Here is a 16268-nt window from a genome sequence, read left to right as displayed (position 1 = left end):
GGCCTGCATCAGGGGGCCTGGGGGCCAGTCCCTTACCTGGGCTGCCGCCTCTGTCAGCCCGCAGAGGGCCTTGGATGCAATCCCCACACACTCCCCAAAGGCAGGGAGGTCCCCGGTCTTGGCGTTCTGTGAAATCCCTGCCATCGACTCGCCCAGAACCTGCGAACCAACCAACCAGTGACATTCACGAACCAGCATTTCTTCCAACCATGGGGAAAAGGGTGCTACGCTTCCAACTGTAACATTCAAGGCCACTTAATTTATACTATTTGCCATTATTTTTCTTTATTTGCATTAAGAGGAGATTTAAGAGAATTACATCCTTTCTGTTCCATAGAGAGAAATGAATAATGAAACTATGAACCTTTCATCTGAAAGTTACCTATATTTTGAGGCGCCTGGTGGCTCAGTCAGCTAAGTGTCCGACTCCTGATTTCAGCTCAGGTCATGATCTCAGGGTCGTGAGATTGAGCCCCATGTCAGGTGACTCTGAGCTTAGCATGGAGTCTGCTTGGGATTCCCCCCCCCCACCTCGTCCCCTTTAGCCCCTCTCCCCCGCCCCGCCCTGCTTGCTCTCTCTCTCTCTCTTCAGAAAAGAAAAAAGTTATCTAGATCTCAAAGGGGTACAGTTAATATATACAGACCGATAAAGTAAAATCGACACAGGGCATCCCACAGGTGAATGGTCTCAAGCGAGACCTGTCATTTCCCAGAAAAATCAGACGCATACACTGAACTGCAGGTGGCCACACCCCAGAAAGCAGAAGACATACCCTCGCTGATATTATTTATTTACTTATTGATTGTAAAATTTAAATATGTCTTTGTTAAAAAGTGTGTGTATATATATAGATAGGCGATCTGAACACCAAGACTATTTCCTAAATTTTTAAGTATTTCCCTTTATTTTGAGAATCACTGATGTCTTTTTTCTCCAGAGGTCTTAAAATAACAGCTAAAAAGGATTTTAATATTTAGAATCCAACCCAGAGAGGTCGAGCACCCCAGGTAAGGTCACACAGAAGGTCACATGGGCAGAGGCAGGACACCTGCCTCATAGCTGGTGTTTTGTCTTCTATGGGCCTCATGATGCCCCGAGAGGGCAGGTCCTACTCCTACTTCGCGGGGTCACAGATGGTGGAATGGAAGATGTTGAACACAACCCTTTAGAAAGGCGATGGCGTTGCCACTGCAGAACTCTTCATTAATAAGCCATCTTGGAAAGGGGAAAAATTCCCTAGAATTGCTTAGATATATAACATAGTCCAGTGTACATGAAGACTTGCAAAGCAGAGAAGCTAGATGGTGTTTGTATGCACAGTATTATCCTTTCTATCACCTTGCGTCCCTCTTTAGGAAGGAAGAGTTTCTTTGGATCTAAGTGTGTAAGACACATGCACCCTTCCCTTAGGCAATCCAGAATTCCATAAAGGGTGCTGGACAGAGCAAAGTCTAGTGTTAGCCCAATGCAAGGCACCCCCCCCACCCCGGCATCACCAACACAGCTGTGTCCCCAAAGCTAACGTCAGAGTGATGTAGACAAACACGCGCTTATGCTCCAAGGACAAACTCGGTATTGGCGACTGCTGCATACCGCTCTTCTCACTTATATTTCACGTTAACCCGGTTTTGAAGCATTCTCAACAACTTTGGTATTGTCATCATTGGTTAGTGCTTCCGACTTCTTAAAAAATAATTATTGCTCCACTAAGAAATCTTTTAGCCTCCCCACCCCCAATTGCTACCCACATCAAAGTAATAAGAAGAAATAAGATTCTGTTGAGTTAGGGTAAGATATGGCAGGGGGTGGGGACAGAAACCATTGCAATATTTAGATATTCTTACTCCTCCCACCTCCCAAAAGAACGTCCAGTTTTTCAATTCGCTTGAGAATGATGCCATTAATGGATGGCCAGAAGAACACACAAGGGGGTCTCATAAAAGCCAAGGTCACTGACGGGCTTTCCCGGGCAATTCAGCCCCAAGTGAAAGAAATCCATGATTTGATTCACAGTAAGACCCATCTACAATATGGTATATGCACCGTATCTCTCAGTGTTACTTCTGAACGGCATCGGCAGGAACCAAGGGACCTGTCAGAAACGCACCATCCCAGCCCCACCTCAGAACTACTGCATCAGAAACTCAGGGATAAGTCCAGCAATCTGTGTCTGACAAGACCCCTAAGTGATTCTGACGCACAGTCAAGTTGGAGGAGCACCTGCGCAAAGGGCTCCACAGTCAGGCTTTGTAATACCTGCAGCCACACAGAGTGGCCACAGGCAGATGCACCCAGAGCACGTCTGGATTTTTCCCCATAATGAGGAGGAATGTTAACAGCACAGACAGGCTTACCTTGGAGTTCTCCATCACACTCTCAATGCAGTCAAAGTAAGAGAGGTCACTCACAGGTTCATTAGGGTTGTCCAACATGCCCTTGACAGTCTACAGGAAGAAAACGCCACTTAAAAAGCAAGCAAGTGTTAGAGAGCAAGAGAAATTTCAACGTAAAATACCAGCTATCGACTTCGCCTCTGCATATAGATTCTGGTCACGATCACTCATTTATCCACATTCTTGGGAGGAACTGAGACGGTTTTATCCGTGACTTCAGATTTCCTGCTAGCAACACAACACTGATGGCAGGCAGGAAGAGGTCTTAGGTGAGCTTTGACGGAGAGGAGAGTCTCCTGTTTACAAATGTGAAGGAGAAGCATGGTATCCACAAAAGGGAGAGATTTTTTTCCTTAAGAAAATCTGAAAGCTAATTTAGGGCAGTGGCCAATTAGCACAATTTCTTGGTACCCAAGGAGTTTACATTTCAAGGGCACAGTAACTCATTTCTCCTTGAGGAGGAGAACCTTCAGTTTTCAATTCTGGAACCTTTTAATGCATAGGCATGAAAGAAGATAAATCCCCCAAACTGCTCCCTGGTACAGTTCATTTGTTTTTATTTCAAAAAGTATAGAAAATATTCACTCCTGTTTAGATAGCCATCAGGGTGCAGGGCATGGGGCTTGCTCCTTTGTCTCCAATCCACTGAAAATCATCACTACCTCACATGTTGTCATAATCTCTGACAGTCATGAATGAGGCAATTTTCCAGGGGACGCAAGTCTGGGATAGAACCATCCAATCTTCTCCCCAGTGAGTGAGAGTATACATTAGGACCCAGCAGCCTTTGGGGGCACAGCCAACAAAAAAGACACAGTCATTTGAGTTACCAAGGATTGGGGGAGGTCATGGTGGAAACTGCTGAGCTACTAAGATCTCAGAAAAGAGGGCAGCGTAAAGGAGTTCATTTCACTGAAGAACCTTCTCCCACTCGTCACACAATCGAAACTGTTTTAGTAACAGCAGTCCTGAAAGAGTCATAATTTTGGCAACCAAGGATACCATTAAAGGATAGAGTGTTTGTATCTGGGCTTACAGATCTGATTTAGACCAAAAGCCCACATATATTGTCTTTGCAAATGTGAACAGAGCGGGATAGGACAGTAATTAACCCAACATAGGAAACAAGTTCCACTGTTTTCAGAATGCTTTAGTCCTCGGGTAACAAGCCTCTTCTCACCTCCAGCTGTGCTCACTGGCCAACTGCCACCAGCAGACTGGGCCTCAATCAAACCCTTCAGAAGCTGCAATCAGACCCCCTCTGGCATGGTGGGTATTTCCGTGCTAATCACCCAGAAAACTACATTGGGTACAACCACCCATACCTACTGAGATACCTATTTGGCTGTTTCAATATAACCTGCACTCGTTAGGACTGCTTTACATACAAGTGGGCACACTGATTTTCTGTTTACCCGTGTCCATCCTAAGGGCACAGATGAATTTTCCATTATAAGTAAGCCCTAAGTATGAATATAAGTTGTGAAGCACCCACACAGTGTTCTGGGCCACTAGGGGTCTCACAGTCACCTTGACTGGGTAGTAAATGCTATTCCTGGGTTTCCACTCATGTGCCCCCTACAGTGACTAAAATAAAATGTATGGGAAAATCATTTTTACTCAAAAAGAACATCTACCCCGGCTTCTCCCAACTGTGCCAGCATAATGGCACATGATGGCACCCCAAAATTTTTTAGGTAGTAATTGCTCACCTTCAGTCTACACCCAGGCCTCTTCCTATTTGAAATAGGGTCCTTTAACAAATCACTCTCATCCTAGTGAGAAAGGGGAAGCGCAGAGGATGATCCCACCAAATTTAATTATTCCTTCCCACTTGGATGGAAACTTTGGCCTCAGTAGTCTTCCAGGAAGGACGTAAGGCAAGAACAGAGGAGAAGAAACCGACCCCTTCTGGAAAGGACAGAGAGTCACACCCTCTTAAATCCCCAGCGGCCTTTCTAGGGTTGTACCTCGAGCTCCCGCAGGGCATTATCACATTCTTTCTGGCCTGGAGCTTGCTGGGTACACAGAGTGATGAGCTGATTGATGCTCTCGGTCACAGCTCTGTAACAGAAATGGATAAAGGGTTTTTGTTTTATTTTGTAAAGATCAACAGTTATTTTATGTTCACCAGAAACACAAGGAATTCACTATAAAGGCTGCGGTCCCCGTGAGAGCTCTTTGCCAAGGCTCTGAACAACCAAAAATAAACCAGGACCAGGAAAGAAAGAATGAGTGTCCCCACTCTGCCTGTGATTACTCATTTGATTTCCCTTTAAAGGGTACTAATGGTTCTTTTAGGAAAGTAGGACTTTTAATACATTCATAGGAAAGAATTCACAACAAAGTTGCAAATAGCAAAGAGATCATATTAACAGTGTTTTTAAATATCCTTCATTAGCAGCCCATAAGGAATAAGAGGATCTGAGGTTATTTTGGATAGCCTTTGTATAGTTTGGAGTGTTTTATATATTTTAAAACATAGCAGGCATACATATAGTAAACTGTGTTCAGGATTTAAAAATCTCATCTTTCCATGAAATCCTACATGATTCGCTAGTTCCTAGAAGCTATCCCCAAATTATTCTTTAAAACAGCTCTTTTCTTTAACATTAATAGGAATTAGGGAGTCATGATTTTACAGGTGTTCCTATTCTTCTTAGAACTTGAGAAGGGGCGCCTGGGTGGCTCAGACGTTAAGCGTCTGCCTTCAGCTCAGGGCGTGATCCCAGGGTCCTGAGACAGAGCCCCACATCAGGCTCCCTGCTCTGCTGGGAGCCTGCTTCTTCCTCTCCCACTCCCCCTGCTTGTGTTCCCTCTCTCGCTGGCTGTCTCTCTCTCTCTGTCAAATAAATAAATGAAATCAAAAAAAAAAAAAAGAAAAAAGAAAAAAAAAGAACTCGAGAAGCAGCTCAGAGTTTTTCCTATATTGGCAAGGATTCCGCTTCTCCCAAACAGCCTCTGCTTAACTCCTGCTTAGGTGAGACCATGGTGCATTTAGAAAGTCATGGTCCATTTTGAGTTAATTTTTTTGTAAGGTGTGAAATATGGGTCCAGGTTCTTTTTCTGCGGCGGGTGGGGGGTGGCTTACGTAAGTGTAATGATTCCAGCACCCTCCATTTAAAGGCTATTCTTTGGACACTGCATTGCTTCTGTAACTTTGTTGACAATCCCTGGGCCATACTGACGTGGGTCTACTTCTGGACCCTGTTCCATGACCTATGTATCTAATCCTTTGCCAATACCACACTTTTTATATTAAGTCTTAAAACTGAATACCCTTGTGTTTTAGAAGTGGGAAAAAACAAAAACAAAAACAGATCCACAGCCATTTTTCTGTACGGTCATGACTGCTCTACACTCTGGCAGGGCCCTAAATTCTATTCATACTTACCAACCACTGCAGCTAACCCGCAACTTAAAATAAAACAAACAAAAACAAGATAGAGCACACTTGCTGTTAATCATTAGCGCTGCCTAATATAAAGGATGTCTCATTTTATTAAATTGGCTTTGCAGCTTCCCACAGAATATCAAATTAGATGGAAAATGATCTTGCCAATGTACAAAGGCAATCAGCTTAATTATCTGACGAGGAGATACTGCTCTGAATTTTAAATTTAGCTAGGGCGGATGGGAAGAAGAAAACACATTCCTGAACTCACGGAAGAATCCCAAAATAGTTTTTGTAAGATTGACTCTAGTGATTCATTTATTTGGGGCAAAGTGCTTGCTGAACGTGTCACACAGAAGCACTGGGTTCTCTGTGGTGGAAAGCAGGGCAGTAAAACCGAGAGAGCAGGACAATCTCTCACTCTGCGATCCTGGACGGTGTGGTCCATGATGTAATCTCCAAACGGGTCCCTCAGAGAGTCCAGAGCCATGTTCCGTGCGGTAGGCTTCAAGACACACTTCTGAGTGGACAGGCTGGCATGTGTGAACGTAACAAACGGTGCAGAATGCCCTCAACAGTGATGACATGATCACGTGGAGGGTATTTCCACGTATCACAGAAGCGTTCCATTTAGCTTCTTTCAATGTTTCCTGTTTATCTGCATTTATTTTAAACCTTCTGTTTACATAAAGATTTTTCCATTAAAAACCTGTTTACAATTGGGGAATCCAAAGACTATATAGCTGCTTACTGTCCTCGTCTTTTATCGATTTTTTAGATGTGAAAATTTTTCAAATAAAATCTTGGGGTAAAAAAAGCCCCAAGAGACCAGTGGTCTGTGGTTGGATAATCCCTAAAAGTGCCAGCACAGCACGGCTGTCTGAATGCGTCACTTGGGTAATACCGATCCATGATTAGGGAGCATGATTTAGGTATAATTTATCCTCATAACTCATTTTAGAATGAATCTGGAGTAGATAGCCCAATAATAAAATAAGTGGCCCAGAGGCAAAGGGTTATGTAGATTTGACAATGAAAAATAGTATTTTTATGCTTCAAACTATAGCAGTTAGTTGTAAGATCAAAGGATTAGAAAGCAACCCAAATATGCAATAACAGAGGATAGACTAAATAAATGTATAGTGTACGATGGAATTCTGGGTGCCCACTGAAAGTCATAATGCATAGCATATTCCTAACATATAAGAATATTCATGATTCACAATTAACAAAATTTACAAAACAGTATAAACTGTTTTGTAGGAGCCCACAGCTATAAAATTCAACATACACATACTCAGAAAAAACGACAGAATGACATACCAAAAAGGTGGATTTATAATACTTTTAAAGTAATTTTATTATTTTTAAATAAAAAAATTTCAGTAAATCCAATAAAAAATTATGATTTAGCCAACTTACAGTCATAAAGAGAGGGCCAACAATAGCAGCATCCTCCCTCTGTTCTATATGAATCCAAATAGGTCTGAGCTGCAGTTTTAAAATATTTTCCCACTATTTTAAAAAAATGATTAAAGCTGCACAAGTTTATTTTTTTAAAAATACAAAAAAGTTAAACCATAATTCCCTCAACTAGAAGTAGTGTTTTCTTGTGTCTCATTCTTCATCTAGGCATATCCAGCCACTTTCAGTTTAAAAAAAAATTGGAATCTATAACCTTAGATCTTAAAAAAAAAAAAAAAAAAAAGGCTTTCTAAGCTACACATTGTTTAGTGTTCAGAGATACTGACTGAATTGATTTGACTAGTTTGGGAGCTCCGGAGGGAAATTCTCAATAGATATGGAGATGCACCAGGGGTGAGAGAAGAAAATCAACCAATTTGTGCTTCTGATGATCTGTTAAGCCCAAATCATCTGATAAGGAGCTTGGCGGGGAAAACACCAACATCAGACATTTCCCTTCCTCAAGGGAGAGTGCCCTTCGGCAGGCAAAAACTACCCCAAATTCCACCTGTGCGTATTCCCTGGGTCCTGCTCTGTACAAGGTATGGCAATTCAAAAATAATATAGTTTGTCTCTCTAGGAAAGCAAGGTGACTGCAATCCGGTTGGAGCAGCAGGATAATGAACAGGTAAGACACACAGAAGGTAAAGCCAAAGGCAGCGGTGAGGGCAGGAGCACGTCAGACAGAACCTCCGAGAGGCCAGACACGCTCTAGGCTCGCGGGGAGCGCAGACACAGGGCACGGGTTCTGCATGGAAGGGAGAGCTCGATGAGGACTGCAACAGTCAGAGAAGTCAGTGAGATCCTGATTTGGATAAAGGGAAGAGAACATTCTAGAGGAGACCAACAGACAGCCTGGTTTATATTTTTCTATGCCACAGTGTGGAAGATCTGCTTGCTGGCTTATCCTTTTTCACCGTCTCTGGAGACAGGAGGAAGCCTGCCTGGCAGGAACCTCGCAACAAAGGGCAGCCCAGGAAGAGAAATCGCCTGCTAAGTTCTAGGGAAGCCTCAGGGGACAGGAAAGCAGCAGAAAAACCAGCTGGGTCCCAACGCTGGCAGCGACAGGCGTGGGTGTGAAGTCTTCTCAGCCAGGGAGTCCTTCTGGCCAGCATGACTGTGGTGTGAGCGGTGGCACAGGGCAGGTGCCCAGAGGTAGGATGCTCCCTCCTTTTTGCAACTGCAACCTGGTTTTCCATTTCTTTGACTAAGTTCAGGGAGCATCAGACCAGCCCCTGGCCAGGGAAAAAGCTGATGAACGGTTGACAAAGGGTCTTCAGCTCCACCCAACTCCTCCGAAGAGAGTCAGAGCTCACCACTTACACAGGAAGAAGACAAACAAGCTGGGTGCTAAAGAGCAAATGACTTCGTCCCCACTAAGCATCAGAAACCAAAGGACGTGGTTTGTGGACACTGATGCAGAATGAAGAGCAGAGGGAAAGGGCAAAGCCAGCTGCTTTTCCAGAGATCAATCTTTTTTTCCCAAAGCAGAAAGAATCAAGGAGACCATCAAGAACAAAGGATTCAAGCCTGTGGACACAGGAGCAGGGGAGGGCTGTCCTGGTCCAGGTCTAGATCCCCACAGTGGCATCCTTGGGGCCTTTGAGGACAACCACATGAAACACAGGCAGGGCTGGGCTGTCTCAGGAACAGGGAGGGCGGTGGGACTGAAGATGAGGACAGCGGTAGTCAGATTCCAGCTGCTCAACTCCAAGGGCACTCGTGCAGGGCTGCGGCAATGTCCAGACTGAATGAGGCGAGCACGCTGTGTGTGTGCACGCCCCTTGCCCTAACTCCCCTGTGGCCATTCCTGTCTTATCACAGTGTGCGCCTGCCCAGCACCCAGGACTGGGTCCAGCCCGTTTCAGGCACGTGGTAATAATCTGTTGAATAAATGAATGCACCCCAGCTGTGCAAAGCTTCACCTCCCAAGAACAGCTTGCCTGACTCATCTGACCCGGCCAGAGCTTCCACTTGGAAACCACCTCGAGGAGCAGAGCATCCCAACATGTGCCAAGAAGCCAAGGAGAATGTGCCGGCATCTTCTGGCAACAGTTCCAACCTGAGACAATCATTTCCTCTGATGATTTTTAAGCATGTATTTGGCTATGAAACCATGAGGCTGGAACTCCCTGTCAACTGCCGAAAGCCAGGACATAGGCAAAGAGAGCCTCATCATCTCGTTTCCAGGCCCCTTCCTCAATGTCACCACCAGGGGGCCTTCAGACACCCACAGAGCCAGGACACCAGCCATAATCCTTCAGGGCCTGCGTTTCCTTCCTTACCTGGCTTGCAAAAGGCCAATTTACGCTCTCCCCTTCTTCCATGATTTAAGAGAGTGAACACTGCGTTCTAAGCTGGAAACTGTAATTTTGAAATGATGCAAAAAATTGAAGATAATGAAAAACATCTGAGTACAGATACCTGGAAACATCAGTTGCCCTATCCAAAGGCCCTTTGTAGGAAAAAGAAGAATCAAGAGAGGGTTTTATATGAGAAACAGCTGCTCAACAGAGAAGACATCACGCCTCCCTCCTCAGCCCCCACCCCTTGGAGGGCACTCACTCACTGGCACAGTCACAAAGCAGGAGATGGAGGCAGGGAGATGGGAGGGTATTTTTCCAATCTTCTAGTGGCTCTCACTATCGTTTGAAGCTGAAGCATATACACCTAGGAATAACTACAGAAACTCAAGGGTTTTCGAAGGACCTGCTCTAAAATGATCTAATTCTACCTCCCACCCCCTGCAAGCAATAAATAAACAAATAAATAACTAAAGCACTACAGACCAAGAGGGAACCAGAGACCAGTTTTAACCATAAGCACCAAGATATCTTATATACTGAGAGCTAACAAGAACTTAGAACTTAAGGATGATGTAGTACCCACCCCCATTTTGCAGATGGGAAAGTTGGGACAGGTTGAACAATCCAACCGCCGTAACCAAGTGTATCAAACATTAAAGCCTGGACTAGAATTCAGGTCTGCTGACTCTGAACTCAAAAAGACAGCCACTGAGCACCCAGAAGAGAGAAAGACATGAAAAAACAAATACACGCAAGCAAACAAGCAAAATCAAGTTAAAAAAAAAAATCGAAAAGAATTCATGGTATGCTTTTTAAAAATCACTAATTTGCATGTTTTGAAAAGGTTTCCAATTACACTCTATATCCTAATTGCCTGCACGTACTGCTGTTAGCTTTCCTATATACAAAGTGTTATCAAGCAATGGCAGGAAAACTTGCCCACAGCACTAGAGAAACACCAGACACCCTATGGCCTCTCGGTTTGGGAAAGTGAATGATTTTGCTAATACAAAATCGTCCCGGGCTGTCACTGCCGTTTCTCCTGGGACCAGCATTCCTTCCAGCTATTGAACTCAACTGGCACAGTGGCTCTGGAGCAGACGGTGTGTCACCGCTTCCTCGGGTGAAAACAGTGGGAAAGGGCGCTGGCACCACCCCAAACTCAGATTCCTGTTTTAATATATTTCCCCAGTTTACTCCCACCACTACCCCATTCACCCTTAACTGGAGCCCTCCGCATGTGACAAATGGAGTACGTTTAAGTTCATCTCATTAGCCTTGATGCCAGGCACACAGTAAGTGCTCAAGAAATGCTGAACGGCTCTTTGGGTGTTGTGGGGCTTTTTTTTTTTTCTTTTTAATACTTTTTAGTATTTTCTGATTTTTTTCAACGAGCACATACTACTTTCATCGTCAGAAAGATATAACACTCCTTTAAAAACATCCATTTAAGCCATCATCTTTATAAATCAATAGGGGCCTTAAGTCTAAGCAAGCTGAAAGGCTGGAAGAGAAGACAGAAAACATCTTCAGTGGGGAAAGCACGTGAGGATGAGCCAGTTTAATCAAATGCCAGAGTCCCGACTCTGCCTCTGACAACATAGAAACAGCACCACATCTTTGCTGAGCCAGAGCAGCAGGACATCAGGCCTGTCTCTCAAACGCTGGCATTATTTAACCACACATGAAAGCATGTTTTGTTCTCCTCTTACCTTGCAGCAGCTGCCAGGAGATTTTTTGCATTGGGGGCTCCTGGATCCACCGAGAGAGACTTGGCAGCTAACAACAGCTTGCTGGATGCCATAGAGATATTCTTGAGGTTTCCTATTACTTGGATCTGGTCTTCTTTCGTCTGCAAAGTCGAAAGGAGGCAGAGTAATTAGGGACTGTCCATTTCTTCCGGGCAGCATTCAGAGAGCTGGGAGAAGCATCTTGAAATAGAGGCAAGTTATCTACAGAAACTGCATTAAGCCCCATTAGTGGGCAGATCCCTAACTGGTAGAGACACTGCCCCGTGCCCAAACAGACAGACCCACACCAAGATGCCCGCAACAGGACAGCGATCCACCCCCAAGTGGGTCAGCCAAGAGCTGTGCTGTCTCACCAGAGCAAGCATTAAAAGTGGGGGAGGGAAGGAGAGGGAGGGCGAGAGAGCACCAGCTCATCAGTGCATGGACCAGGCCAGGATTCCAGCATCTTGCTCAACAATGCTGGAGTTGTCAAGGAGCTCATACATCTCAGCCTGGCACAAACGCCCAGCACTGTCTAGATATTCGGAGCTGACTGCACCCCAGAAGTTCCTGACTTGGGGAAAGACACATTTCTCACCTGGCTGACTTCCTATCAGAGACACAACCATCTGTAGGTCACACAGCAAGAGACACCCAGAGACACCCTGGGTTTCTCCTTCAGGGAGCTCACAGGAGCTCAAGAAAAAACAGCTCTGTGGTTCACACCAGACCAGTCATGTTCCCTTGTTCTGAACAAGGGCTTTATCTGTTCATCTCAAGGAGGTAATTTTTTTTAATGATTTTATTTATTTATTTGAGAGAGCACAATCAGGGGGAGTGGGAGAGGGAGAAGCGGGCTTCCCGCTGAGCAAGGAGTCCGATGCAGGGTGTGATCCCAGGACCCCGGGATCATGACCTGACCCGAAGGCAGACACTTAACCGATTGAGCCACCCAGGTGCCCCTCAAAGAGGTAATTTTTAATCATTTGACACTTGGTATTAGACACAGCCCCCTCCAATGGGCCCAATGAACCTCAAACACATGGTTTTTTACTATATTATACCATATATGAAATACAGGACACAGAGCTGCCCTCCCTCCAGAAGCTTAAGCAAACCACGAATCCTGCTGCATGATCGTGGGAAAAGTTATCCCTTATCTCTAAGAAGCATTTCACACGTAAGGTAATAGCGTCTTTAGGAATGCCAGGCCTGTGAGGTCACAGTACTTTCCAAGCAGCAAAGAGAACGCAATGGTGTGACCTGCTGACGGGTTCCCTGTGTCTGTTTGCCCAGCAGGCCTCCGGGGCAGGGAGTCTACCAGAGTCGACAGGCAAGGGTCCGCTCGAGGTAGCCGCCACCACACTCACCTGCGCTTGGCCTGCCATCTCAATGCCAGCATCGAGGAATTCATCGAAATCCTCACTGAACTTGCCAGAGGCTGCGGCCAGCTCTCCGCTCTGGCCCCGGGTGGCATGGACCACTTCTCCCGCAGACTGGTTCAGATCAGCTGCGGCTTGGTTCAGCTCACTCTGGGCTTCCTGGAAAGGCTTCGTGCTGGGAGGTAACTGCAGTGCAGAAAAAAGGCACAGACCCCATAAGAAGTTTTACTTCGTGTGGGGGAAATGAAGGAAGGCTCCGTGGAAGGACTCTCCAGAGCTGCATTTCTGAGGCATCTAGACCGAAAGGCTCTGTGTGGTCTGAGCCCACCTATGTTAAGTTGGACCTTTAACATACAGACATTATCTCACTCACTGAAACGTACTAAACACCTATTCAGTGCTAGACACAGTGGATCTAAAAGTGGCCTATCCTCAGGGGCTACAGCCCCCTCAGTAGCAGAGCCAGGGTTCACACCTGGGCAGTCTGACTCCAAGATCCACGTTCTGAAGCACCACTCCACTCTGCATGGAACCTCTCAAAGGTTTAGCTTTCTAGAACTAAAAGGCAGATGCTATTAAACTTCGAATCCTATTCTTCCAAACTAATGCCAAGGTTCTTAGTAACCTTTGCTCACATAGCTTTTGTGTGGATCAGAATTATCACTGGTGGAACTACTACTATTTGTTCCAGAGAGTTATGCCAGGTTCTTTTAGTCACACCATGTACGGTATATCCAGTATGTGCCAGACGCCAGGCAGAGAAATGTATGAGCCCAAGCCCCGACCCCAGAAAGGGGCGCACGAACAGGGAACAGGCTCTAAGAGGAAGCAGATTCCTTAGACTACTCGCTCTCTCTAAAGAAAACTTTCCTGTTTTCACTGGGCTGACCGGAGAGCACACAGCAACATGGACTCAAAGAAAGAGTGAACTTTTAAAGCTCTACCTGGGAACTTTGCTGATGGCAAAGCAAAACAAAGAAAGGCAAACTGGAGGCAAAATGGGACTCCTCAGACAGAGGTTAGCTGCTCAGACATCCCACGGAGGGGAGAAGACTCCCCTCACACCTAAGGTGAGCCCAGCCCCCCCGGGGCCCCTTCTCAATGCAAAGCCTCTCACCGAGTCCACCAGCAGCTTCTTGCTGGACTCGCCAATGCTCTTCAAGGCCACGTCCACATCCTTCTGCCCCGGGAGACAATTCACGCAGTTATTCAAGGAGTGTGAGACGGCTTTGGCCACCTGCATACACAGAGGGAGAAAAGCTCCATGAGAGAGCACTTTCCCTGCAAACACTGCTGCAGATGTGTGGGGAGCCAGCAGGGACAGTATGCAGAGCTGAAAAGCATCGGGGAATTATCTGCCAGCATCCAGCTGACGCTGTTTACCATTAAATCAGCTCACGGAGGCCTCTCACTGGGGTTAACATCCTGTCTTGGCACAGGGGCTGACAGTGATAACAGTCCGCCTTACGTGCACCCGGGACCAGACTAAGTCACAATTCTGTGACTCAAACACAGAAGTCTCCAACATTATGTCATATTCTACGACAAAGAGAGCCACCACCAAGAGAAACAGAAAGAGCACCCTTCTTGAGAGCCCCGCAGAGGCCACTGAAGTGGAAGGAGGCCTTGCGTTCTTTGGGCCCCAGTTAGGTGTCACCTTCTGGTGCCATCACGCCCGGACCGCACCCTGCCCAAGGGCAGGTGGGACGGTCTGAGCGCTTTCAGACCAACTTGGGGTTGCCCACATGCTGCCCCTTTAGGATGGGTGAGGGCCTGCTGTTTGCACTCAGGTAAAGGGTAAGGTCTTTGGAAGTGGGCTGTGTCGTTCCTTTTAAGTAGCCCATCTGCTTCCCAGCTTCCTGCCTAGAACTTTGCCTGGATGGTCTCCAGCCCACTAGTTTATTAGGTTGGCAAAGACTCATCCAGATAGGCAGTAGAGCGAGTATAAAACTTTGAGTGGCCAAACTGTTTCTACCTCACCTCCCAGCACCTCCCAGACAAGGTAGAGGGACATACTTAAGCATACACAAGTCGCCAACAAATATGCTGTGTGCTGGTTCCCGAAATTCCAACGACAGATTTCAACACCACCTCCCTCCCACCCCCCATCCTCTCCATTGACTCAATTAAGCAGATCTCCTATCGCGGGGGGTACTAGGCAAGACTTACAAAAGTGGATATCATGTATGACCAGCACTGGCATAGCACTTCGGAAGGTTCTGGAAACACCCACTGATTGAAAAACGTTCACACCAGGAAAAGAGTGCCCAGAAGACAGCCTGCCAACACGACCACCTTAGTGATGACCAAAACTGCCAATTCTGGGCCTCACCTGGGCTAGTCTCTGCTGACTCTCAGCATCCCCAGGTGCAATCAGGGCCTGCTTGGCTTCTTGGATGAGCATGGCGGAGCCTTCCATGACGTCTCGAGCAGAATCTAACATGGCATGCGCAGCTGCGGGGTCACTCGTGGATGCGGCCACTCCACGGGCAGCCTGGGCCAGCGTTTTCAGAGCTTGGGCTGTCTCTCTGGCAGCCACCCCTGGAGATGAGAGCCCACCACACTTTCTATTAGATTCCACCTAAAAGTCATACTTGACTTGCAAATCAGCCTCTAGAGCACAGCTTCACGGAAAGGAGAGCACCCTCTGACAGTGTGTGGTCCAGGTGCGGTCCAAATGACTTCTCATAAAATGTGAATTGCTATGCTTCTCCAAGTAGCAGTCCGTACCACTGGCTCTGGGCCAATCTAAGAGACGTGTAATAGCACGAGCCATGCTACAATGCTCTGGCTCCCCTCGCACACTCTGTCCTGCATGGCCACAGGCCTAAAACACCAAGTGCAGGGATAAGGACACAGATGAATCATTCAGATGCACTTCCCTTCCCAACTGTTGTTAGTGGGGCATGACTTCTATACAAGAAAGTCAGCAGTCCACAGGGGCAGCTCAGCGCCTTTCTACACGTTTACAAGCACGTAACCACCAACCAGATGGCAACAGAGCAGTTCCATCGCCCACGTCCTTCCTCCGTCAAGAACCTCTCATGCCAGAAGTAATCACTAGTGTAGCTTCAATCACCGCAGACTAGTTTTACCAGTTCTTCAACTCCTTGTTGATGGAACCCCAAGTATGTATTCTGTGTCTGGTTTCTTTTGCTATCAGAACGCTAGGAGATTCACCCATGTGGGTACATTCATTCCTCTTTCTTGCTATGTTGTGTTTCATGATACAAATTCGCCATCTCTTTATCCATTCCTCTGCTGATGGACATTTGGACTGTTTTGTGTTTGGGGCTATTAGGAATAAAGCTACCAAGAGTTCTTTACATGCATTTAGGTGACCAGATGGAATCATTTCTCTTGGACATAAACCTAGGAGCTGAACTGCTGTGTCACAGAGTAAGTTTATCTTTAGCATTAGAGGACACTACAAAACCTTCTCAGAATGGTTTTGCCACTGTACACTCCACCAGCAACGTCTGAGCGTCCTGGCTGCTCTACATCCTAGCCCAAACTAGCTAACGTCAGGTTTCTCATGGCAGCCATTCTGATGGGTGTGCCATTGTAGCTCACTGAGATTTAGCTTTTATGTCCCTAA

At 46.3% G+C, this 16268-nt stretch overlaps 1 protein-coding gene across 19 annotated transcripts in view; it reads right to left on the bottom strand.

Annotated features, from left to right (window-relative positions):
* TLN2 (talin 2) overlaps positions 1 to 16268 on the bottom strand; it is a 416400-nt gene that overhangs the window by 90238 nt on the left and 309894 nt on the right. For all 19 annotated transcript variants that reach the window (XM_057306201.1, XM_048219866.2, XM_048219865.2 and 16 more), the window contains 7 exons: positions 15003 to 15211; positions 13788 to 13907; positions 12659 to 12856; positions 11271 to 11410; positions 4365 to 4458; positions 2356 to 2445; positions 37 to 159 (listed from right to left, as the gene is read on the bottom strand). In XM_057306201.1, coding sequence (XP_057162184.1) covers positions 37 to 159; positions 2356 to 2445; positions 4365 to 4458; positions 11271 to 11410; positions 12659 to 12856; positions 13788 to 13907; positions 15003 to 15211 — 974 coding nt within the window. The remainder of the gene's footprint in view (positions 1 to 36; positions 160 to 2355; positions 2446 to 4364; positions 4459 to 11270; positions 11411 to 12658; positions 12857 to 13787; positions 13908 to 15002; positions 15212 to 16268) is intronic.

The sequence above is a fragment of the Ursus arctos genome, unplaced genomic scaffold (genome assembly GCF_023065955.2).
Source record: "Ursus arctos isolate Adak ecotype North America unplaced genomic scaffold, UrsArc2.0 scaffold_36, whole genome shotgun sequence".
Taxonomy (NCBI): domain Eukaryota; kingdom Metazoa; phylum Chordata; class Mammalia; order Carnivora; family Ursidae; genus Ursus; species Ursus arctos.
This window is presented reverse-complemented; position numbering and strand designations above follow the sequence as displayed.